The sequence below is a fragment of the Argentina silus genome (assembly GCF_951799395.1).
Source record: "Argentina silus genome assembly, chromosome: 14".
Classification (NCBI taxonomy): domain Eukaryota; kingdom Metazoa; phylum Chordata; class Actinopteri; order Argentiniformes; family Argentinidae; genus Argentina; species Argentina silus.
Window position 1 is genome coordinate 10,674,450 of NC_139668.1, and position 25,670 is coordinate 10,700,119.

A 25,670-nucleotide genomic window follows, 5' to 3' on the forward strand; every position below is an offset into this window, starting at 1 on the left:
AGACAACGTGCTCAGTGAGGGAGTCAACGGAGTCTTCACTACCAGTGAGTACTGAGGAGAGGAGTATTGGTACTCTGTCACTCGCTCCAGGTCTACATGTAGCTCTCCCCCTTCAAAAATCCACCTCTCTGCCTGATATGGTTGAACGTATCATCTCATGACTTTGCATTCTATGATCCCTCTCTCTCTCTCTCTCTCTCTCTCTCTCTCTCTCAGCTCCCAAGATGGGAAATAATCCTCCCTTCACTGCTGATGTCACAGAAACCTCCATCATCATAACCTGGATCCCTGTCCCCAAGTTCAGCTACAAGGTAAAAACCATAGAAATATAAGAACACAGGATTAAACATGATCTCTCAAGCTTACCTTGAGTCCTCACCTTTCACCTCTGGCATGTCCACTTCCTGTCCCTCCCCCCAGCTGTCCGTGCGGCCCAGTCAGGGTGGAGAGGCTCCCAGAGATGTAACCTCTGACTCAGGAAGTATTTACGTTTCGGGTCTGACACCTGGCACCGAGTACACCTACAGCGTTCAGCCCATCGTCAACGGACGCAACCGTGGCAACCCCATCACCCGCGATGTCATCACATGTGAGTAGGATCAGCTTTAGGCCAAGGGCTTTATTGATTTTGCTCAAACTAGACTGAAAATGTGCTTTTGATGCTACAGAGCTGGTGTCACTCAAGTGAGTTTGATTTTTAAACTCTAAACTCTAAACTGAGCATTTAGAAAATAAGTTTAGTTTAGGTGTACTTATAATTATTCAAACCATTGTTAGTTGGTGCAGATGTTTTTTTCTAACTACTTACAGGACTAAGAGACTATGTTTTTTGTTACTGTGTCTAGCCCTGTCTCCACCCACTGACCTCAGTCTGGAGTCCAACCCAGACACGGGTGTGCTGACTGTCCAATGGGTCGACACCCCCACGCAAGGTAAATATTGACCCTCATCCCACACGGGGGCCAGAGCCCAGACCAGACATCAGACTCTCTTTGGGTTTGGACAAGTATGGACTTTGGCCCCCACCAAGACCTTGGTGCCAGAACAAATGTCTCTCTCTGTCTCTCTCTTTGTCCCCCGTTCGTCCTCTCTCTCTTTCTCTCTTCCTCTGTAACCCCCGCCTCACTCTCTCTTCAGCAGTTTTGATATGTTAACAATATGATGAAACAGACTGGATTAATACCTTCATAGTTGATCTTGTTGGATTGGTAAATCACTGCTGTATTCCACTAATAAATGTTTCACAACCACTTCCCCTCTCTTCCTTCCTTTCCTACCCCCACCCCCCCACAGACATCACAGGTTACCGAGTGACATGCGCGCCGACCAATGGGCAGCGAGGGAGCTCACTGGAAGAGTTTGTCCCGCCTCGTCAGAACTCCATGACTCTGGAGAACCTGAGTCCAGGAGTGGAGTACAACGTCAGTGTCTTCACTGTCAAAGGCCAGCAGGAGAGTGTCCCGGTGTACACCACTGTCACCCAAGGTAGGACAGATACCTTTACCTAGGACTCCTAGATCAACACACAGCTGATCCTAGAGCAGTAGGTCCAAGCATGGACTGATGTTGAACTGTGCTGTGGTGACGGGTTAGTTAAAAATGACATACACACACACACACACACACACACACACACACACACACAGATTATTTTATTTTTTGGGGCGTGGGGGGGGGGGTTGTGTGTGTATACCCTTTGGTGTGTGTGTGTGTGTGTGTGTGTGTGTGTGTGTGTGTGTGTGTGTGTGTGTGTGTGTGTGTGAAAATACACACTTGTGTGCATGTGTTGGATATCCCTTCTGCATTCGTTGGCCAGGAAAGGCTGGGGTACGTTTCAAGGTGGAACAGTTTCAAATATTTCCACCTCCCAGCCTTCTTTCATTCCACGCTCAAAGATTTATCCCACTTCCCTCCCGGGACACTTTCCATAAAAGCATTATTCCTGGACCGGCCTAGCTTCTCATAAAACCCCAGTCTACCTCCTCTGTCTACCGTCTGAAATACGATATTCCCCTGCCAGAAAGCCCACTCTCTAGGCTGATGTTAAAAGCAAAGATAATTTCACTAGTTTCTTCCCAATTGTCCCCGCCGGGTCAGAACTTTAGTTTCTTCCCAATTGTCATTTAATATTTGTCTGTTTTTGTAGTGCTGTAATTGCACAGTCCTACTACTAACATGGTCACTGGCTGCGTTGTGTTTGCCGTGGCTGCCCATGTTTGGTTGTCTTGTCTCCACCCGTAATATAACTGTGACTGAAGTTTGTATGATTTGCATGGGGATGGTGTTAATTCATTTAGATTACTGTGGTTTGATATACACCCCTAAATTATTCCTCTGAAAAACCATGAGCATCCATGCCTGTAATTTAGTTAGATGTCATTTTTGAATGTTGATGTTGTTGAATTGATAATTTTTGATAGCTCTAAAGCAACTATAACTCATTCAAGCATGGCTACTCTTGTTATGCTATGGTCTTTTCCATCCCTGTTTGTCTATGTTCATGGTGAATGCTATGGTAATTCATGTTCTGTCTGCAATATGTGATCATCACGGCTTATGTGTGTGTGTTTGTGTGTTTTCTTGGTTCTGCCTGCGCTTTGCTCGCGCCTTAAACCTTTTCAGATGTACCCCAGCTAAACAACCTTGACTTTGTCGACACCACCGACACTACTATCGGCCTGCGGTGGAACCCCCTAAACTATACCGCCATCACTGGTTACCGGATAACGGTGATGGCGGCGGGTGAGAGCATGCCCATTGTCCAAGACATGGTGGACTCATCCTCTGGCTATTATACGGTGCGAGGGCTGGAGCCCGGCATTGATTATGACATCAGTGTCACCACGGTGACGGAGGACGGAGAGAGTGAGCCCGCCACACGCACAAAGCAAACTGAGACCGGTGATTTAAACCTTTGACTTAAACAATGGGGAGGGGAGATATGGGAGTAGGAGAGAGGGAGGGTAGGTGGGACAACCACTCCTGTTCCGTGTTCATCAGAACCTGGTGGTGGTTGGAAACATGTTAAAACATTGTCAAACATGTTGATACATGGCAAAAGTATTGTGTATACCTGACATGTTTACTAATATGTCCTCTTTTGTCTTGTCCTCTCTGGACATGCTTACAGACTGCCTGCAGGTAATTTTGAGTGTCACCATTGGCCACACACAGCTCAGCATGTTCAATATGCTCTCTGTGTCTGATATTACTCACTAGGTCTAATTCTAAAGAGCTTTCAGTTACTAGAATTGATATTGAAAAACATGGTAAAATAAATGACTTGACCTTTACTAATGAATCACATTTTTTTGCGGGGATTTATTGAAACATTTACATTTACATTTAAGGCGTTTAGCAGACGCCTTTATCCAAAGCGACTTACAACAACAAGCACTACTTTGTACCATTTGATGCCATGTAGTTAGCTACCACCTGTTGACTGCTTTGAAGAAAGTACCAGAAGGTATCCATTATGACCACATCATTGACTAGTAAATACCAGGTAAATACTATCTGAAACAAGAATGTAAACAAAAGCTTTAGCGTCATACCTTATTAACCCAGAACGTATGAATCCTCTCTCCTCCAGCCGTTCCAGCCCCTACCAACCTGAACTTTGGAGGGGTGGGCCCTGACCACATGAGAGTGACATGGACCGTGCCCAACGTGCCTACGCCCAGTGACATCTCCCGCTTTGTCATCCGCTTTCACCCCGTTGGCGAGGATGGCGACGTCAAGGAGCTCAACATGGGCGGTGCCACCAACACCTTCGTCCTGCAGAGTGAGCCTCCAATTGGATACTTGCGAAATGATAACACATTTGTAACTGATTGGAATTAAGTACTGTAGCACTTGTCCAGTGAACAAACTGGTTTCCCTCTCCGTCTCTCACCAGACCTGCAGCCAGACACAGAGTACCTCGTGAGTGTGGTGTGTGTGTATGAGGAGCGTGAGAGCGCCCCCGTCTCCGGCACTCAGAGGACAAGTAAGTACAGAAGCAGGACAGTTTCGTGAGACGAGAAAGCACAATCGTTTTTTTTTGTACAAATGTGGTAAAACGGTAGTGTGTGTGTTCACACCCGTCCCTCTCCCCTTCCAGCTCTGGACTCTCCCACCGGCCTGGACTTCTCAGACGTCTTGACCAACTCTTTCACCGTGCACTGGCTGGCACCGAACGCTGTGATTACCGGCTACCGGATCCGCTACCAGATGACCAGCGGAGGGAGGTTCAAGGACGAGAGACTGCCCCCAACACGTAACCACTTCACTCTGACAGGACTGGCGCCGGAGACAGAGTACATCGTCCATGTCTATGCTGTCAGTGGCAACAGGGAGAGTATGCCTCTCTCAGGCACACAGGCCACCAGTGAGTCCCTTACCTCTTTTTGTATTTGTTCTCGTCTTTCTTGCATCCTATCCCGCCTCATCCTTCTTTCAGTCACAGGCGCAATTACTTCTCTATTCTCTCCTTCTTTTTAGTCTTTCTTTCATTTACAGTCTCAATTGCACACTAGTGAGTCCCTCTCTGTCTCCTCGTATTCCTTTCTTCCTCCTTTTTGTTGTCCCCCTTAACCCCTCCTCTTCCTCCTCCTTTCTTCTCAGTCTCCCCCACTCCCACTGACAAGCACATGAGTCGTATTCCCCCTCCCCTCTTCTCTCCTCTCCTCCTACTCCTCTGTTCCTAATCCTTATTTTCTTTCATCCCCCAGTCTCTGACGCTCCCACCGACCTGGAAGTGACATCATCCACCCCCACCAGCATCACCGTCCGCTGGGACGCCCCCTCTGTCACCGTGAGGTACTACAGGATCACTCACGGAGAAACAGGTATGTACTTTACCAAACACTGGGGCCGCATTCCAAATCCAGGCCTGGCCCCATGGCACTGTTATGCCCAATTCCAAGTTGAACCCTTACCCTTACCCCATATGCACTAGATCTTAAAAGACTAGACAGGTGTAAAAAAAGGTGAAAAATCTGAATTGCTCCATTAAAAGTTGTAATTGTACCCTAACCCTAAAAGTTGTAAATGTATCGTCTAACCAATCTCTGTGTATGTGTACAGATGTGTACCAATATGTGTACCAGTATGTGTACCAGTATGTGTACTGGTATATGTGGCCTATGTGTAGATGTGAAATACCACTCCTTGTTTCGTCTTATATATGTTTCATATGTTCATTGTATTAACGTTGCATTGAAGAGGGCAGGTGTTGGCGTACCTCACCTTTAATCTTGCTCTCTCTGTCTCTGCTCTGTGGTGCAGGTGGTAGTAGCGCCCCTAAAGAGTTCACGGTCCCTGGGTCCCAGTCCAGTACCATCATCCAGAGCCTCAACCCCGGGACTGACTACACCATCACCGTCTACGCTGTCACCGGGAGAGGAGACAGTCCTGCCTCCAGCACCCCCATCTACGTCACTCACAAGACAGGTACTGGACCAGTGATACATGTACACACTTTTACATACACACCTAAAGGAACTTACGTACACATATATATGAGACAGGAGGGGTCGTGGTGTGGTGTCGCCCTCTACTGTATTGAATTCACAATTGTCATGATGATTATTTGTGTCTCTGGTAATTCAGCAAGAGTCCATAAGTGTCTCTGTCTTCTGACTTCATTCAAATGTCATATTTAGACGTGGAGTCACCGTCTCAAATGGAGGTGACAGATGTGAAGGACAACACCATCACGGTGCGCTGGTCCCCTGCCCAGGGCCCCATCAATGGCTACAGGGTCACCAGCGTCCCCAAGAGCGGACAGGGACCCTCTTTCTCTGAGGTGGTGGGCCCCGGTAAGAACAGGCTCCGTATTCATGCCTCCCTGTACTCATAGTCAATTAATTAAATGTATACAGGCATGCAGCTCGGCAAGTAAATAGAATAGTCATTCAAAATACTCATTTATTCATTCAGTTCAGTATGAAACAGGAGCGAATGTAGTTTGATTGTTAATTAGTTTCTATTTATCTGTTATTGTTAGCTGCTATAGCTACAATAGAGTGTCGGCTCCTGTGGCTCCTGCTCCTCAATGACTTCTTTTAACCTTGCCCCACTCTCTTTCTCTCCTTCTTTTTTTTATTGCTGTGTTCCAGATCAGACAGAGATGACGTTCTCTGGTCTGATGCCCACAGCGGAATATGTGTTGAGTGTGACTGCGCTGGGCACGAATGGAGAACCCTCCTCACCTCTGGTGGAGAACGCCATCACAGGTGAGTGTGTGTGGAGAGAGAGAGAGAGGCTGAATGTGATTAGATTAGTGAAAACAAGTTGTTAAATCACTTTATAGTCCTTGCTCACAACAACAACGGCTGCTTAGAAAGTTGCACAGAGTGTAGTTTGGACATATATCATCATTACATTCAAAGATACAGTACATAATCATCATGTGTCAATTATATTTGATGTCCCCCCCTCTTGTAGCAATGGACCGTCCCAAGGACCTCTCTTTCTCTGAAGTGGACTCCAATACCCTGCGAATCACTTGGGACAGTCCTGACGGCTCGGTGACGTCATACCGTGTCCTTTACTCCAGCCCAGAGGAGAGCGAGAGGGAGCTGCGGCCCGCGCCCAGAAGGGACGATGACAGTGTGGTGCTGAAGGGGCTCCGTCCTGGCACTGAGTACACCGTCAAAGTCATCGCCATGCACGACCGCACCCCCAGTCCCCCGCTGGTGGGCACACAGGCTACAGGTAAGAGGAGTAGGAGGAATACCACACACATGACACATGATAGATGACACATGACACATGATACATGACACATGATGCACGCGCACACACACACACACACACACACACACACACGCACACGCACACGCACACACACTTTCTCTATCATTCATCACTATCTAGCATGCCTTGGTCTCATTGTGCACGTTTGCATCTCCCCACCCACAGCCATCCCAGCCCCCACCAATCTACAGATCAGTGAGGTTGGCCCCTCCTCATTCCTCATCACTTGGCGCTCCCCCAGTGCCAGGCTGACGGGGTACCGCGTGGTGGTCAACCCCAAGAACAACAACGGGCCCACTAAGGAGATAAATGTCGCCCCAGATAGCACACGCGTCATGGTGCCAGGACTCATGGTACGTAACCACCTTCCTGCGTTGATGACTCTAACATGGTTCAAATCCAAGTAAACACTGTTAAAATAGATAGCATAGTAGTTATACATAACAGAGTATGATACATGCATTTAGTATCTAATTATTATTTGAAATCATGCTATATGTTGTTTGTGTATGTCTATGTAGTCTTTAGTTTCTGGATTTACCAATATGTATGTGTATGTGCATGTGTGTTCTCCTGTGTAGGTGGCCACTATGTACCAGGTGCATGTCTACGCTCTGAAGAACACTATCACCAGCCGACCCCTGGAGGGAGAGATCGCCACATTGGACAGTAAGCAGCATTCCCTGAGTTTACAGTACAAAAACTCCTTGTTTGGTCACAGAGGGTATCTGGATTAATAAACTCTCTCTCTCTTTCTCTTTCTTTCTCTCGCTCTTCTGCTTCCCTATAACTCCCTCTCTTTCTTTCTCTTTTTCTCTCTCTCCATCTCTCCCTCTCTCCCCCCCTATCTCAGACATCAGTCCTCCTAGACGTGTGCGTATCTCAGATATTAAGGACTCTGCCATCACACTGACCTGGCGCTCCAAGATCGAGACCATCACCGGCTTCCTCGTTGAAGCCACGCCCCTCAGTGGCAGCCATCCCACATTGAGCAGGACTATCCCGGCTGAGCCTCAGACCTACACCCTCACTGGTACGGTAAACTACATTACCCAACACCACTCTCACCTACACGAGTACAATCAACTACATTACCCATCAGCACTCTCACATCATAACAGGTACATTGAATAATGGTAATTATCACTACTATAACATTAAGGTAGCTACATTACGCAGTCCACGCTCACCTACACTTTCATAGGTGCATATCCATCCATCAATACTACAAGATAAAGTTAAAGACATTACTCTCTTCTCTATTTTACACAATCACAAGTTGGTAAACCTACAATAGTATTGGTATCAACACTTCAGTTTACATTGGTTATCATTGTTTTGGTGCAAATCACCATTATTATCTTTTTCTAAACGGTACAACATCCTTCTGTATGTTATCTTGTGTGTTATCTTGTATGAGTGTCTGAACTTAGCTGTGCACACTAACTGAGTGTGTGTGGTGTTTGAACTCTCTCAGGACTGCAGCCAGACACCACCTACACCATCTACATCTACACCCTCAATGGTGACGCACGCAGTGCCCCCTTCACCCTCACCGCAGACACAGGTACGACGAGCACACACACACACACACACACACACACACACACACACACACACACACACACACACACACACACACTCATATCTCTGATGTTTTTTTTGTAGCTAAACCAGCGGTCCAGGCCCCCTTCAACCTCCATTTCACCTCCCTGACCCCAAACTCCATCTCCTTCACCTGGGAGCCTCCTGCCACACGCATCACAGGATATTACATCACCTATGAGGAGGCAGGAAGACCCCCCCGCGAGCTCACCCCGCGACCTCATGCCGGCCTCAACTATGCCACCATCTCTCGTACGCATGGAACATTACCTTACAACCTCTCCATGGCAAACCTCTCACCGTTTCATTCTGTCCCCTTACACCTACAACTACTAGATAGACAACAGTTGCCCTAGATTTTAATAAGCATATTGTTGGGGGTGTGTTTGTCTAACCTTTATTTAGAACAATATTTCTCTCAACTTATCAACAGTGACACTCAACTTATCAACATGTTTGAGGTGAATTAGGGTTAATGCCAACACTTAGGTATTACACATAGCTACCTTCTAGCTACTCCTTTCAGCAATTAGAAAACAGAAATACTTCTGTTCTTGAGTAAAATCAAGATGATGTGGGGTATGAGAACTTGTTACGCTGTAGCCAAGGTCAGTGTTTTAAATGTGTTGGGATGTTTTCAGATTTGAAACCAAACACGGAATACATCATCAAGATCATCGCCATCCAGAATGTTCAGAGAAGCACCCCACTGGTGGGCAAGGCTAGAACTCGTGAGTACAACCAACACACACACACACACACACACACACACACACACACACACACACACACACACACACACACACACACACACACACACACACACACACACACACACAAACTCAAACATACACATACACTGTGTATACTCACATACCCGACACAGGTCCTAAAACCTTATTTTTGTTGCAGAATGGTAAATTGTACAAAAAAAGGTTTTGAGGTCTAGCGTGTGTGACCGCTAAGCTGCAGTTGAGCAGAAACAGCCTGGCATCTTAGGCATTGATGTTGAATATTGTAGTTCAGCCAGCAGCAGCCAGCTGTGCCTTCTATAACAATAATACCGCTCACTTTAAATGTCTTTTGAATGGGATTCAAAAGAAAATGGCGTCAGGCTTTGCGCAGTGCAATACAGTAGTAGCTCTGCATATACAGTACATACAGCTGGCCGAGTTATGCTACTGTACCCCACCCCTTCCACCCTAACTCGCTTGCTTCCTAACCCCTCTTTCCCGCCCAGAACCGGACGCCCTGCTTCCGCTGCCCCTCCCCCGCCCAGGGGGTGTAGGTGGCGTACTGGATGTACCTGAAGAGACGGACAACAGCGTCCAGATTACAGGCACCAATGGACAGGATGGGCTGAGCGGGCAGGGCCAAAACGTGGAGTACACTGAGTACAACAACAACAGGAATGGGCACGGCACCCCCCAGTTACCCTACGGGCAGGGTGGCGAGCCCCTGATCTTTGTGCCCCTTCCGGATGCGGAGGGGCGCAGGGTGCCCATAGTGAGGGTGAACGTGCCCGGCTCTCCGTTTGGTTTTCCAGAGAACGACACGGGGCGACCGCAGGAGGCACAGACCCAGACAACCATCGCCTGGCAGCCGTACAGGCAGAGCTCCGAGTACCTGGTGTCCTGCCAACCGCTCACACACATCAACGAGAAGATGTTCCAGGTAGGAGAGTCAGACAGACAGAGAAACATGTCTTTATAGGTCAACTTGAAGTTCAAGGATAAAGATAAACCTCTGTAATTATGAATAGTCGCTTTAGGAGAAACTAGACAATTGCACTATATTTCAATTGACAATTAACTTCATCCGCCTTCTGCCCTGCCCCCCCCCCCCCCCCCCCCCCACACACACACACACACACACACACACACTCTCTCAGATGCGTCTCCCAGGTACCTCCACCAGCGCTACCCTGATTGGCCTGACCTCTGGGGCCTCCTACAACGTAATCGTGGAGGCCCTCAAGGGGGCGTTGAAGCACAAGATCTTGGAGGAGGTAATCACCGCAGGAAACACCGGTAAGGAACCAGTAACCATGACAACCGATCTTGGATCAGACTCCCACTCCCCCAAACCCTACCTTGATGTTATGAGTGATTATGGAGCTTAGTCTGTAAAATTCTGCTAACATATCGGCAGAGAAGTTGCAGAGTGAAACGAAAGAGCACAGTATATAACTGTAGAGGATATAATACAGTATGTGTAAAAGTGTGTATTAGTCTTTGAACTTTTATCTCTCATGGTAAATATCACAAACAAATATTTCAGTTTCAGTTACATTTACTCTTGGAAATGTTGCTTTAGTAGTTAAATAATGATAATATGAAAATACTAATGAATTTGCATTCCAACTGATTTCTCAATTTCAAAGCATGAAAGGTTAATAGTTACGCCTCCCAACCTGACCATTCCTTTCCCCCTCTCTCCTCCTCTAGTGACCGATGGCGTCTCATCCAATAAGGACTCGTGTTACGACACCTTCACGGCCACCCACCATGATGTAGGGGCGGAGTGGGAGCGCATGTCTGAGACAGGCTTCAAGCTGTGGTGCAGATGCCTTGGACTTGGCAGTGGCCATTTTAGATGTGACTCCTCCAGTGAGTATCTCCCTCTTCCTTACCCATGCCTCTCAGCCTTCACCTGCCACCTATGATATTTTATTCAAAGTGACGTAGAACATGTATGTATATGCAGAGCTGTATAGATGTATATACGGCATGTGGTAGGATGTAGAGGTGGTCTTGTCTCAATTCTATACTGACTTTTTTGAAGATACCACAATTGGTTGAATCAGTGACCAGTTTTAAATCATCAATCATTAGGTGTTAAACCAATCAGTTATATGGGTTTGTTCCCCTAGCCTTTATCTGCAGGGACTTCACATAGGCCTGCAGTAGATCTGAGAGGACGGGATAGGTATAAACACTATGGTGGTGATAGCCCCACCTTGACCTCTGAAAGGCTGGGGGCATTTTTGTCATGTTGCTTGTACCCATACTTTAAGATCTACACAATTGGTTAGATGGTAGCCACCAGGTGTAGATCTAGGATTTGGCACAAGATGCCTGACTCCTCTGTCATCTCTCTCTCTTCCTGTCCATCAACAGAATGGTGCCATGACAGTGGCAACAACTACCGTATTGGGGAGAAGTGGGAGCGTCAGGAGGAGAACGGTCACATGATGAGCTGCACCTGCCTGGGCAATGGCAAGGGAGAGTTCAAGTGTGAACCACGTAAGTCCACTTCCTTCACACCATGCCCTCTTTGGTTACTAAAGGTGCAAACCGTCAAATCTGTGTCAACTGTGGCAAGGAGAAAAAGAACAAATCCATTGGACCTGAGTCACAAAAACATTTTTGACTAAGGTTCAATATGTGTTTGCTCCTCTCCTGGACAGATACAAATATGTTATTGGCCTACGTGACTTGCATACAGCATATGCTGTTGTATTCACTTCCTCTATATTGCTCTTCTATCATCAGATGTAGTCAGTCTGTGTGTATTTCCTCAGCAGTGGATGTGTGTGTGATTCCTTCTTGTGTGTGTATGCAGATGAGTCCACCTGCTATGACGATGGGAAGATGTACCAGGTTGGCAACCAGTGGCAGAAGGAATACCTGGGAGCTATCTGCACCTGCACCTGCTACGGAGGACAACAGGTACGGCCCATCTCTATATATGTGTGTGTGTGTATGTGTGTGTGTGTGTGTGTGTGAATATGTACTTGTGCACGTTTACTTGTGTATTTCTGGTTCTTGGCAGTCTAGTCCTTGTGTGATAAACCATGTGTCTCCACAGGGCTGGCGTTGTGAGAACTGCCGTAGACCAGGTGCTGAGGTAGACGCAAGCCTGCTACAGCCAGTCCGATATGGAAACTCTAACACTCTACGCAAAGTGGTGAGTCATACCCTCTTAAGAGACAGCCAACGCTTACTGTAGACGTTTATATTAGTGGTTATAGTGCCACTTTTACTTAGATGACTTGTAGAATTGCTGTAATACCTGTTAGATTATGTTTTCCAATTAATAGAAATACAAATGTAAGCCTACAGAAATGCTGAATAGTTGACCAATTATTGAAAGAGACATTGAATTGAGAAAGACCAAATTGATTGTGTGGGCTTTTGTGAGACTACGTAGAACCCATGCTGAATTTGCACACAAATTAAACTCTTGTCTCCATCAGCAGAATATCCAGTGCCCCATCGAGTGCCTTCGACCTGAGCTGCTGGCAGATGCCCACATCATCCGAAACCCCCAGGAGTGAATCCCCCCCGACCCCTTCCTGATTCGCCCCTCATCCATCGCCCGTCCCATACAGACCCCATTGGAGGTCTTCTGTCTGAGACTAAACTAACACATCTGCAACTTTACTGATCTGCTTAACATTCCCCACACCATCCTGCAGCCTCACTAATGAATCCTGCTACTTTATCAGTAGCTAGGCTATTTTCTGAGCCTCTGGTTAGCTATTGGCTAGGCTTTGAGCATCTGGTTAGCCTTTCGCTACTCAGAAGTGTTTTGGTTGAGTGGTGTCTCTTTTCATTCCCCTTTGAGACACTTTAGAGTAAAAAAAGGAGCATTGTCTATGTTCATATCCCTTAAAAGAGATTCAATATCCTCCCCTCCGTATGTGAGTGTGTGAGAGTGTATGTTAGTTTCTTCAATGGTCATAGTATTGAAAAAAAGAAAAAAAAGGTCACAAAATGTTAATTTACAAGACTACCTTTCCAGTACAGTATCGCAATCCTTTTTTTGTTTGTTTTACTTAAATGAAAGAAAACTAATGGCGTCAGAGATCAAGCACTGTTTTGAGAGAATGTTGGTGTACCAGTGATGTACAAAAGAGGTTCGTCTATATGTCCATGAAAGTGTATGCATCTTTTGTTTTTCTTTTCTGTAGCCCCTGTTCTGTCGACAGGGGTAGCACTGTGTGTATGATTGTCACTTGCTGATTTGTTGTGATTTTTCTAACTCTTTTGAGGAATGCATTTTTATTTATCCCTTTAATCCAAGCATTTGTGTGTGAATGCAAGAACTGGGGTGTGTGAACTTAAGTTTTGGTTTTATTTTTGTACTGAAGGTGCCAAAGTTGTCGCTACCGTTGATCGAGATTCCCTTGTTTTGATAAAGTGGAAATGAACCTCATGAGTTGGCTTTGTGTCTTTTTGATGTTTGTGAATAATGTGTGTACATACACAGGATATGAACATAAAGGCAGTTATCATGAACCAACTACAATACATACACACAATACAATATTTAAACAGTTTATTTCTGATTTCTCCATTTCATAGCGAGACCTTCCACAGACAGTAACATTGGAACAGTCGACATTGCAAGACAGGAATGTAGAACAGAGAGTGTGTGATCTTCATCAGGAGTCATGCTGCTTGTGCATGATAACAGTATGGCTGGAATGTAAGAGTGTCAACAAATCAATGTGTTAAATCTATAAGTACTCTAGTACACTATTTTCCCAATGAGTCCACCTCGTAGGTACCATACATTAATTGAGGCACATCAATGTAACTGAGTTGTAGCAAATGTGTCCCATAGGAATGTGATGCTCTGTTTCAAGTCATTTTAACCATATGTTGTCAAATGTGTGTGTGAGTGTGTTTATAGGCATGTAGTGTCCAGTTAGTATGTAATGCTTGAGTTAGTAATCAAGTATGTTTCACTGTTGTGATCAATGTGTGTGTTATCCAGTGACTATGCAGCCAGTGTTAGGGCCCCAGGTGTTCAGTGGTGGAAGAGGCGCAGGTTGGTGTGCACCAGGGTGATGCCCAGCTCGTTACAGGCATTAATCACCACTTCATCAGCATTGGAGCCAGACGGGGCAGCGATGTACTCAACACCACTCTAGAGCAACAGAGAGAGAGAGAGAGAGAGAGAGAGAGAGTGAAGGGGGGCGGACAAAATAAGACGCCTCATTCCACATTCTAAATGTCACTCTTCAGACAGTGAGTGAGACTATCAAATGAAGATGTTTGTGCTCTAGGTGTGTAGGTTTGGGGGGGCTAAGAGGAGATTAATGTAGCTAGGTGACGGTTAAGGAGGCTGTTTGTTACCTTTTTAGCACGGTCCACGTTGTCTCTGAAGGGGAAGAAGGCGTCTGAGCTGCAGGCGACAGCCTGGAGGGAACTCAGCCAGTTCTTCCTCTCGGTCTCTGACAGGGCCTCAGGAACCTCCTCAAACATGGCCTTCCACACAGCCAGGTCTGGACCCTGACAGAGAGATACATAATATTACATTGTCACACACACAGTGCAATGAGAGAGCATGACAAAACACGTACAAAAACCAAACAAAAACCAGTAAGTAAACGAGCCATTTGATAAACATCTGTACGAAGACACATGAACCAAGAGAACATATTTGTTGTGTGTTCAACTCTCACCTCTCCAATGGTACCGCTGACATACTGGTCGATGGCGTTGGCCATCTCTGCCCGCTTCACACCGCTCTTGAACTTCATGCCCAGCACACTCGGGTTGTGCCTCAACCACCAGTTGTCAGCCTTGTCGCCAGCCAGCCGCGTGCAGTGGATACGAGACTGCTGCCCCGCGCCGATCCCTATCACCTGACACACACGGGGGAGGGGGTAACAACTTAAAAAAAACCTCCATCAAACAAACTTTCTGCACACTCTCAAACTTCTTCCTCTTGTTCTCCTTGTCAGTAGAAAAAAACACAATGACTCTGGGATATCACTCTAACTTCCACCCAAAGTCGGCGCACACGCCAAGTTTGTTTACTAGCATGAAATCCATCCATTCATTCATCGATCAGCGCACCTCCTCTTTTCCTTACCTGTCCGTCCTTGGCGTAGCAGACAGAGTTTGACTGGGTGTACTTCACAGCGATGCTGGCCACGATGAGGTCACGCACCGCCTTATCAGACAGCTGGGACAGGAGGGGTCAAATGTCAAAGGTTAGCACCAGTATCTTTTCCTCGATGTACAGCACTTTGAGAAGTGTTGAGGCAGAAAACGTATGATCATCATTTACGTTGTCAGTGTCAAAGGTTGACATTAGTGAGCAGCCATTGATTACAGTCAATGGTTAGTTAAAAGTTATCCCGTTACTTACGTAGGGCACTGTATTTGTTTCTATTTCGGGGAGCCGTTTTTGGTGAGAGCTCATTTTAGAACAAGTGACAGAAAATATACAAATATCCTGTCACATCTCTTTAATATTGGTACTACCACACTCACCTTGCCCTTGGAGACAATGTTATCAAAGAGTTCCTTGTTGATGAGAGCTCCGTTCCTCTTCTGTTTGAGGTGGAGGCCAAACAGCACTCTTACCTCCGCCTCATCTGGCTCGTAGGCTGGGTCCATCTGACACACACACACAGTTTCTTTCTGGCATTAAGAAGTTGGTGCTATAGGTTATTCAAATAGGATAAGCAAAGCCTACATGAGCCATTCGTGCCAACAACATGCCCAGTAACTGAAGTTAGGCCAGTACCATAAACTGCTCGAGGCAAGTAAAAGTCAATGCAATCCAGATAGATAAGTTATCCATCACTTAGCAGTCCTACCTGGAGCACGCAGTAGTTGCCGTTCTTCTTCTTGGAGAGAATCCTGAGGGCCTCTTCTTCATAACCAGGGGCAATGATGCCATCAGAGACCTACATGTAAGAAGTCGACAAATCACTGAGGGCTACGGTCAGCCTGGCAAAAATGGGCCGTATATGAAACAAAGTAAACTTATTTTCACAAGCTCAGCTGCAGGACACACCATCATCTGATCTCAGTAAGATACACAAAAACCTACCTCTCTGGATATGATCTTGGCTGTGGGGACATCGCATGTGTCTGACAGAGCGATGAAGTCTCCAAAAGAGGACATCCTGTCTGAGCCTGGGGTACAGAGGCATGAGAGAAAACAGGAACGAACTGTTAAAAATACATCTTCAAAAAGAGGACATTTTCGGTGAAGACATTGGATCACCACAATGGAGGAACTTCTTAAAAACCCAGAGATAGAGAGTTATGGAGAGGGAATGAGAGAGACTTCACCTCTTGCTCTGGCGTAGGCTGTGGCCAGTGGGGTGAGGTCCTTCAGCATATCGCTCACCATGCACACCTTGGCCTCCTCCTCGCTCAGGGGAACACCCACTGCAGCTCCTAGGGAGTGCGCACACAAATATCAATGGTGTACTTAATCTGATATGTTGCATGCAGTGGCACAGCTTCTTGGTTACAAGGAGCATCCTTTAGAGGTGTGTGTGTCTCACCAGCAGGGCTGACGTGTTTGAAGGAGGTGGCAGCAGGCATGCCAAGGGCACTCTTCAGCTCCCGGACCAGTTGCCAGGCGTTCAGGGCATCACACAGGTTGATAAACCCTGGAGACCCATTCACCACTGAGAGAGAAAGAGAGGGGGGGAAGAGTAGAAGAACAGATAGCGGGGGTGATGTTTTATTCCTGTAGGCCGGATGACCAGACCTAAATGCAAACGTCAGCAAATTAAACATTAATCGATCAGGAGGATCAACGGACAACCGGAAAAACAACACGAGTAGAGATCGAGTGTACCTGTGAGGGGCAGGGCGGGGCGCAGGGTGTAGAGCTGGGCGGGGGCCTGGTGGGGGTTCATGCCGTAGCGCAGGGGCAGCTGGGATACGCCACGGCTATACTCGCGACGGAAGTAGTCAGAGATGGCGTCATCGTACTGGGCTGTGTGTGTGAAAGCCTGGGAGACAGAGAAAGGAGAACAACACTAACATTAGTCTCATGTAGCCATACCTCCAAATCACGTTGTTCTCACGCCTCCTTCAGAGGTCTGGAGAATTTTAGCATTGAAGAAAACCTGAAGGAAAACTGAATTCTGTTTTTGCCAGAAGTGTGCTCTATATAGAGCCTGCCAGCTTGTGCGCTCACGTCTTTAACACTCAAATGTGCCATGAAAGAACAACATGACCACAGTGAACAAGAATTTTGACTAATACTAGACAGGTGGGAGTAAGTTTCCCCCTTCAAACCATGAGGAATTTCTATTAAATGAAACAATGTGGGCTGCGCTAGTTTTATCTGCACTTCTAATACAGCAAACTACCATCTCAAGGTCTTCACAAGGAACACATTGTGCTAAATGTGTCAGCGTAACCCCATTAGTCACTGTGGGAAGGTCCCAAAGGCCAGGAGAGGACGGACTAGGAGGCAGACACATGCACGCACACAATTAAGCCCAGAATGGACTTTGCAACACATGGCATACCAACCCTCTGGCTGATCAATATTACACCATCTCTGTTCAGTTGAGGTTTGACGAGGACATGTTTGAGCAATTTGGCAGAGGAATCAACGGCTCAGAGGTTTAGTGAACAGTAACCTAGGCTCCCAGTCTTTTTCTCACCTTGTTCGGAAAGCCTAGGAAAGTTTGAGGCAGAAAGTGGCTAAAAGAGGGGTAGAGACCTGTAACGCGATTGCTACATCCCAACCAGTCTTTAGGAAGCTTGAAACAGAACAGTCAATCATTTTCACTGATCCCCACGTGGGTAGTGTTCAAACAACCAAATTATAATTTCAGGAAAAATAAAACCACTTCAGCAATGTCAATTTTTTTAAATATAGTAATATTAGCTGAGTTGATTGGCTAACACTGACTAATTAGCTCTTTTCAAGAGTAAGTCCACAAGAGAGCCTATCTGAATTGAAACCAGAGATTTCTCAATTACAAAAACAAACTTCCTTAAGCAGGTCAGCAAGCACTAGCAACATGATACTAACGTTTGAGCACAGACACAGATCATTTCTTTGTGTAGCAAACTGGACATTAGCTTTTCGCAGATAAACCTGTGTGCAAAGGGCACAAGCATTGCTCAACCTACTACAATAGCTGAGAGGACAGACTCTAGGAGTCTCAAAAGGACACGCAAGAGCCACAAATCCCTTGCTTTGCTCATGCAAGTCATTTAAACCTGCAGTTATTGACTCGTCTCACAACATAGCTTGCAGTGAGGATGTCAACACAGCTAATGTACACAGAACTGCCCAAAACAGGGTAACAGACAGAGACATTGGTGAAGCCCTTCATTCGATGGACTAATCTAAGTGCAGATGCCTACTTCTATAGGTCTCAATCAGGGTTGTGTTCAGTAGGGACGAACTGGGAGAAAAGAAAGGGATACAATCTGAATTTGTCCAAAAAAGTACTCTTTGATTTGTGCCCATGTTCAGGCCTACAGAACACAACCCTATAGTTTCAAGTTTCCATGGTTACCTTCAGGGCCAGGGTCTTGCGGGTCTCCAGGGTGGTGTCTTTGCCCTCTGAACCCTCCATCTCTGTGGCAATCAGGCTATAATCGGCAGGGTCGCACACGATAGTGACACGGGCGTGGTTCTTGGCCGCAGCTCGCAGCAGGGTCACCCCACCTGGGCACACAGGGTCAAACAAGAGTCATTGCCATGACAACATTTCTATACAGCAAGTCTGCACTCTGACATTTCTGACTAATGTCAAAATGAGTCCATGTTCCACACCACTATCAACTAGACCCAGCTATACGTCTCAATTCAATAAATAAGAAAGATGGACAGCCATCACATACAATGATGAAATTAACATGTTGCCCATCTTTCCCATTCATTTGGAATTGGGGCATAGCTGAATTTTAATGGTGGTAATCACTCCAACTTTTCAGGTTAACATAAAGCCTTTGGATTGGAATACAGGCTCTATCCAACTTCACACTTTCATATCAGAGTTCTGAATCCACTCACCAATATCAATTTGTTCCACTGCATCTTCTACAGTCACGTTTGGGGTCGAGATGGTCTTCACAAATGGGTAGAGGTTACACACCACCACCCTGGCCAAGGACAAGCACCGTAAAGAATTTAACTGTAACATGTACCATCCCCTACTACATTCCAGTATGTTCCTCGCTGATAACATACAAGTAAGGATTTCTATTCATCCAACTAAGAAATCAGTTAGATACTGTAGCTGTATTCTCCTCACATTGTGTCCTTTTGATGGTTGGTGAGTATTCAACCCCTTTAGAATAACTTGGGAGTTTGAACATCAACGCACCAATTAAACAGGGTAACATTTTCAAGTCTTTGTCGTCACGTGCAAAAGCACCAAATAGCATGAAAGAATGACGAGTCATTCATAGCTTATTACTACTCTGCGCTTTCTCCTGAGAGCCAATCAAGTTCCACTAAGGCAGCCCATCAGATTCAGTGGGGCCTGAAACGACATGAATCAGGCAATTGCGCAGCTGCCGAGGCAGCAGCATTTGAATTATCTGACTATTAGATCAGCTACACATGCCTCCACTCTCAACACCGCAACCTTCAGTCTAACTTCATTAGTGCAAAATCTAATACAGCCTCGAGCAAGATCACATGCATTACGTTTCAGTGCATGCATGTGTTCATTCATAGGCAGACTTCTACTATTTCTATTCTATTTCTACTACGACTGTATATTTGGCCCCAAAGTAACAGAGAGAAAGAAGGAAATAAATAAAATATTTACTCTCCTTGTAAAAGGTTATGATGGTGGTTGGGGAGGAATAACACACAACTGACCATAGATCAGTGTATCAGGTTAATTTCTTCCTAATGTATTCTCTTACCTGACAAGACTGAAGCCCAGTGTGTCCATGTCGGCTTTGTCCGAGGGGGTGTGTCGGGCCAGGATACCTCCATGTACTGCAGGGTGAAGGGTCTTCACCCTCCCACCCAGCATCTCTGGGTGTCCGGTGAGCTCAGACACATCCCTGTGGCACAGATTGGGGATTAATATTGATCTTTTCGAAGTAGCCTAGGCTAGACCAATTCTCAATTGTATAAGGTTCCAGCTATAGGACGGTAAACCCTTAACAACATCGATTAGATGGCTAGGTAAACTCTAATGCAAATAACATTGGACAGCAGAAAAGGTGGGTAAACTCTTATCACACAAATAAAAAGGTGGGTAACCTGAGTTTACCCTCCAATACATCATTGAAGGTTACCAGAGACAAAAACAGAAAAGTTGCAGCTATCTATGCAGTTGTGTGCAACCCCGAGCGGGAAGCAGTCGGGTTGCAGCTACCAGATAGATAGGCCTATTATACACAACATGGCAAAACTACAATAAACTGAGATGGCAGTAGCTAGGTGTCATGAGTAATTTCAGACTATCTGCTGAATTGCGCTCAATTTGAACACCGTACAATATAACATTTCCACCACTCCTGGAGAACGAGTATTTTTTATGACTAACTTGAACACTATTTATCATGGACAATGGAGGATGTCACCTACCGAACAGACAGTCCAGCTTCGCGCAGGGCTTTGGCAGTGCCACCTGACGCGACCAGCGACAGGCCCACCGACACCAGTCTTTTGGCGAACTCCAACAGTCCAGTTTTGTCGGACACACTTAATAGTGCTTTGGAATTGCATTTAGACAACACAACACAAAAAGCAAAAGATGACATCATGTAAGTTGAGGGCTTGCTAGTTGTGCGTTGAGTGTGTGATAGTGAAGCATTGTAACGTGATGCAGCCTACTGATTACCACTTACTTTGACAACTAAAACACTGCGAACTAGCTAGTACGGTAGCTAAACGCACGATGTTAGCAAACTAGCAATAAGTAGCATAGCAAGCACAAAGTTATTTTCGACTCCTCAGTTCCCTGAAATAAAAAACATTAGAGCAATCGCATGCTTACCAAGTTCTGAGCTAGCCATGGCGTTGAGATGAGTCCAAGTTGTATCTACAAATAGTATTCGCTGTCCGATGAATGTGACACTCCACCAAAACCATGTGGATGGGGAAGATTTATAGGACGACGAAAACGTGATTTGACGCGCCCGCCCAACCTGTTAATGGTTCGCCCTTGCAACTGCGCGAACTATGCTGCGCAGAAAATGCGCATCTCCAGTAATATTATCTTAGCCTACTGGAGGCAGATGGCGACGGCATAAATGACAACCACAAGGTGGAAACACAAATAACAACAAACATTTGCGTACCAATTTCACAACTCTGGTTTAGATAATTCGACTTTAGGTAGTTTGTTTTTCCATTTTTAAATATTCTGCACTGCCTTTAAAACAACATAACATGATATTTTTTTGTTTATTTTAAGTTTAAATTAAAAGTAAAATGTGTTTTAATTTCAGAAATTTGCTATTGTTATTAGTAGTAGACCTAGTATTTAATTTATTTTTCAAATCTCGTCACCACCCGCCACTGAGGAGGACAACTTTATAATAAGATTTCTGTTAATCACATTAACTAATGTTGACTAATGCTGCTCCATGCAGGGGCGAATGTGGGGCTGCACAGCGCCTCGATCTAAAAACTGCGTGAGCCTCGATCTCGCAATTCGTAAATCTCAAGTAGTCTATTTTTTTAGCAAGTCGGACAAATTGTATCCCCATCTTGCAACGTGTATTGAGAGGCGCTGATCTACGCTGGTCAGTAAGTTCTGAAAACTGACGCTCTCGAAAACGGCCAAAGCCTCACTGTGTAGCCAATCTAGCCATAGTGCGCCCGAGTGACCTCTAGGGACAAATACAGAAGGTGGAGTAGATGCCCTGTCAAGAAAAACATAAGAGTACCGTGGGTGAGTTCTTATAATAGGCTCCATCTTTAATTCATTAAAGTTCAATTGGAATTCATCAATGTTTTACAGGAGGGTAAAATCCCACATCATAAAGTTCCACTAACAGAAGGAAGACAATAAGGCTGTCTACTACAGCAAACAAAAATAATAATTTCTGTACATAAATTACAAGAACTAAAATATGCACTCTGCAACATATATAGGCTATGGCACACACACATATTGAGAGTTCAAACCAAAATCAGTACAGTATTTCAAAGATACTTTAATTGCATGAATTTGACAAACAGATGTGATTGGACAATTCACCAGTTTGAGTTTGTATTTAAGATTCCTTGTTAGTTTTTGTTTCCGTGCCTCGTCTCCTGGCCTCCTTTCATCCATCTGCACTGATGTGAAAATTCTCAATTGGTGAATCAAGGAATCATTACAATTCCCTGGAATGATCTTGATAAGGTAGATCCTGTAAATGTCTATTTAGACTTACAGTAACTTCCTTTGCAGGAGATTGTATCGGACCATATTGGGCTATGGGTGCATTTACATTTTCCTCACTACCTGCATGAATGTATAGAACATCTGAACGAAAGTGGGAATCAGTCATTTACCAATTAAATATTTTCCAATCCATGCTTATGTCGGAAATTAGACCATAGAGGAAGCCACTTTGGGCAAATGAGATGCAATACATTACCCTGCAAGGCTTTAGCTAAACCACTGGAGGGGGCCAAAAATTCTGTGTTTGAATAATTTAAAAACACATATTTCGCTTCCTTTCTCCCTTACCTGAAGTAATTACTGATCTATCACGACTGGATAGGTGAAAGCAAGAGTTTCACTAGAACACCAAGTCATACAGAATGTTAGATCAGTGCATACATGCCGAAGAATGGAGTAATGGATGCATTTTGAAAGTAATGGAACGGGGCCTGATTAAGTGGGCATGTTCAGTCCACTTTGAATTGTGTCTTGCAAGTGTCCAGGGTTTCCCTACATCGACCAGGCTTGGGTGGACCACCTAATCGTTTTTCTGAGTCACCTCATCAATGTTCAGAATTGACAAAAAACATCAAATTAAGTTCATAAAACCCATGGACCATCCGCAACCACTTCCACATCTGCTGTCGTCACCACATGGTCCATTTCGGGTCCCAGCAAGGAAAACCCTGGTGATAAGAGGTTTGCATACACGCATACACACACACACACACACACACACACACACACACACACACACACACACACACACACACACACACACACACACACACACGGAAGTGTCACAAATGGTTCTATGATAAGTATATTTTTTTTAGGTGGACATTTTCCCATAGGCGATCTACGTTTTCTGATCAGCTCTTTATCTATCTTCATCTTCATAGTTAGATAGCTCTGTACCCTCTGTAGAATGACATTGGGCCAACCACAATCACCATAGCTTTGTTATGTTACGATCATTGCCCTTTTAAAGCACCTGTAACATAGATTTCCCGCAACAATAAAAAGCTTTCATTAATACATTTCCCATTGTTCCGAGGTAGGCCAACCCTTTTCAATAAACTTTATTGCCAAAACTTGGCCTTTTTCATGCATTCGAACAGCGGTTTAAGTCAGACAGATGCCAATTTATGGCACCCGTCGCTCATTCCCTTACCTACCCATTAGCTTAAGTGACACAACAGGGCCAGGGGAAACCCAAACCAATACGGGTGATTACTTTAAAAGATCGGACAATCTGTTCATATTTCCGTAATGAGCCCGACATTTTGCTGATTGATTAAACTACAGGGTGTAAATATTTTATGGGGTCGTGCCGCTAAAGTTATTGTGCCTGATTTATAATCCGACAAAGTGAAAGAGACCTATTTATTTATTTAACTATGAAAATGGGCTTTCTGGTAACCATTTTGTATTGGAGGACGTCTAAGGGGGTGACTTGAGTGATTGTGACAATGTAATAGACAGCACAAAATGTTTACATGCACACACACACACACACACACACACACACACACACACACGCATACACACAATGAGATGATTGCATTATTGGTAAAAAAAAAGAAAGAAAAAAAAAAGTGGCAGAAGGCTGTCAGCAAAAAAAAAGAAAACAGCGGAAATCTGACATTATTATTATCAGTACCTGGAATTTACGCAGAGAATTTTTAATCAATATGACAGGTGTGTTCAAATTAAATTTGAATTCAGAAATAGATTCAATGATGTGTATATTTCGCTCCGCTGCCTAATCAATTCGCTATGATTTTTGTACTGTCTGTCATAAGGGCCTATAGGCTATCATAAAACAGGCCAAATGGCATTTGTCATAGATCTGACACGTCACACATCTAAATGAGCTTGTATAGATTGATATGCTTTTTAATCAACCAAATTAAAAGCTGCATTGAGGGAGACATAGTGCTTAGGCCTTTAAGCACTGGTTACATTGAGCGATCTAGGCCTACTTTTGAGGCCTTAATTCTGAGCTGGAGTTGAAAGAAGTCCCCCTTCACTGATTTAAGATCAGTTTTGAAGTTCTTTCCCTAGGAATTAGGGTTGCGCTGTCAGGGGCATATTTCAGAAATGTAATACTGATTCTTGGGAGAAAATTGCTTTGGAAGTTGATGTGACATGGCACTGTGTCATCCTGTAAAAGAGTAGCCTATAGGTCATTTCAACACCTGGGGTGTAATGGCTGTAGCACGCAGGCAGAGGACTCAAAAGCACGACAAGAACTAAAATCCAAAAGAATAGTCAGTACACATGTAGGCAGTCAATGGGTAGGCAGATAGTCCGATAAGGAGTAGGCAAAGCAGAGTACAGTACACAGGTTGGCAGTTCAAAAAGGCAGGCAGATAATAAGGAGGAGGCAAAAAGCTAAATCAGAATAAACTATCAGGGATTGTAAACCAGGAAAGCTAAATACTAGGAATAAACGCTGGAATGTATTGACAAAAGTACAAAGACGAACTGGCACAGAGACTGGGGAACACACAGACTAAATACACAGGGAAGGATAATGAGGAACAGGTGAAGCCAATCAGGGCGGGATAGACAATCACACAGATGGGAAACACACAAGGGCAGGTAGTGAAGTGTCTGAAACGAGAGACAAGGTGAGTAACGCAGAAATAAACAGGAAACAATAAATTAATAACATGAAACAAAGATAAACATAAACTAAGGAACAGGATGAGACGTTACATGGGGCCCCTCAAAACAGTTAATCCAAAACTAGCAATAGAGACCATCCAATTAAACCTTGTCTTACTGGGTGGAGACTATGCCAGGGTTAACCACAAATGTCCAAGGTTATTCCCCATTCCAGAATAGACTCCCATGAGAGATCTTGCTTTACTCAAGCACTTTTACGTGAACATAACAGGTTGTTTGACTTAAAGTTACCGTCAAGCATTATTGGCTTATATATGGCTTCATAAATGAACAGATGTCTCTCCAGAATCACCATTGACCTCATGCTACCTTCAAACCTTACAATGCCCAAAACTAAACTTACTCTAAATTTGTTCTCAAAATCCCTTTTAGTCTTAACAGAACCTTCTTTCACGAGACAAGCAGCGTCTGCTCACCCGGCCAGTTAAAAATACATTTAATCACTATATAAACATGTTGTTGTGGGCCGGAGTTGGAGAGGAGACGAGTTATGCGGAGTGTGTCCTCCGATTCAGTATTTAATCACCGCCCTTACATGGATGCCCAATAAAAGGCC

At 45.0% G+C, this 25,670-nt stretch overlaps 2 protein-coding genes across 4 annotated transcripts in view; one reads left to right on the plus strand and one right to left on the minus strand.

The window, feature by feature from the left end:
- The window catches only part of fn1b (fibronectin 1b), a 26,462-nt gene extending 12,956 nt beyond the window's left edge, over positions 1–13,506 (plus strand). Inside the window, exons 20-46 of one of the 3 annotated variants that reach the window (XM_083685140.1) lie at positions 1–44; positions 217–311; positions 421–589; positions 846–932; positions 1,294–1,485; positions 2,623–2,901; positions 3,593–3,784; positions 3,899–3,988; positions 4,103–4,369; positions 4,713–4,829; positions 5,269–5,433; positions 5,646–5,801; positions 6,102–6,218; positions 6,430–6,699; positions 6,907–7,094; positions 7,323–7,410; positions 7,595–7,774; positions 8,219–8,308; positions 8,410–8,598; positions 8,988–9,077; positions 9,587–10,020; positions 10,238–10,376; positions 10,794–10,955; positions 11,466–11,591; positions 11,911–12,017; positions 12,157–12,255; positions 12,545–13,506. The exon at positions 1–44 is cut by the window's left edge and continues 220 nt beyond it. In XM_083685140.1, coding sequence (XP_083541266.1) covers positions 1–44; positions 217–311; positions 421–589; positions 846–932; positions 1,294–1,485; positions 2,623–2,901; positions 3,593–3,784; positions 3,899–3,988; positions 4,103–4,369; positions 4,713–4,829; positions 5,269–5,433; positions 5,646–5,801; positions 6,102–6,218; positions 6,430–6,699; positions 6,907–7,094; positions 7,323–7,410; positions 7,595–7,774; positions 8,219–8,308; positions 8,410–8,598; positions 8,988–9,077; positions 9,587–10,020; positions 10,238–10,376; positions 10,794–10,955; positions 11,466–11,591; positions 11,911–12,017; positions 12,157–12,255; positions 12,545–12,625 — 4,213 coding nt within the window. In that variant the 3' untranslated portion in view covers positions 12,626–13,506. The remainder of the gene's footprint in view (positions 45–216; positions 312–420; positions 590–845; positions 933–1,293; positions 1,486–2,622; positions 2,902–3,592; positions 3,785–3,898; positions 3,989–4,102; positions 4,370–4,712; positions 4,830–5,268; positions 5,434–5,645; positions 5,802–6,101; positions 6,219–6,429; positions 6,700–6,906; positions 7,095–7,322; positions 7,411–7,594; positions 7,775–8,218; positions 8,309–8,409; positions 8,599–8,987; positions 9,078–9,586; positions 10,021–10,237; positions 10,377–10,793; positions 10,956–11,465; positions 11,592–11,910; positions 12,018–12,156; positions 12,256–12,544) is intronic. The other 2 variants (XM_083685141.1, XM_083685142.1) reach the window with 2 other exon arrangements.
- Positions 13,507–13,614: 108 nt separating this feature from the next.
- On the minus strand, positions 13,615–21,173 carry atic (5-aminoimidazole-4-carboxamide ribonucleotide formyltransferase/IMP cyclohydrolase). The gene is made up of 15 exons (XM_083685183.1): positions 21,041–21,173; positions 20,629–20,755; positions 19,956–20,099; positions 19,093–19,181; positions 18,593–18,744; positions 16,906–17,062; positions 16,607–16,732; positions 16,389–16,496; positions 16,144–16,229; positions 15,908–15,997; positions 15,579–15,704; positions 15,175–15,267; positions 14,762–14,944; positions 14,433–14,588; positions 13,615–14,223 (listed from the first exon to the last, which is right to left on the minus strand). The coding sequence occupies exons 1-15, from the start codon at positions 21,057–21,059 to the stop codon at positions 14,104–14,106; spliced, it is 1,776 nt and encodes a 591-aa protein (XP_083541309.1). The 5' UTR covers positions 21,060–21,173; the 3' UTR covers positions 13,615–14,103.
- Positions 21,174–25,670: the final 4,497 nt, after the last annotated feature.

Excerpts from the sequence above, each read along its gene's own strand:
- atic (XM_083685183.1), bottom strand. Across the intron at positions 15,705-15,907 it reads GCAACTACTGCGTGCTCCAG|ATGGACCCAGCCTACGAGCC; the intron begins GTAGGACTGCTA and ends TGTGTGTGTCAG. Across the intron at positions 14,945-15,174 it reads GCTACGCCAAGGACGGACAG|GTGATAGGGATCGGCGCGGG; the intron begins GTAAGGAAAAGA and ends CGTGTGTGTCAG.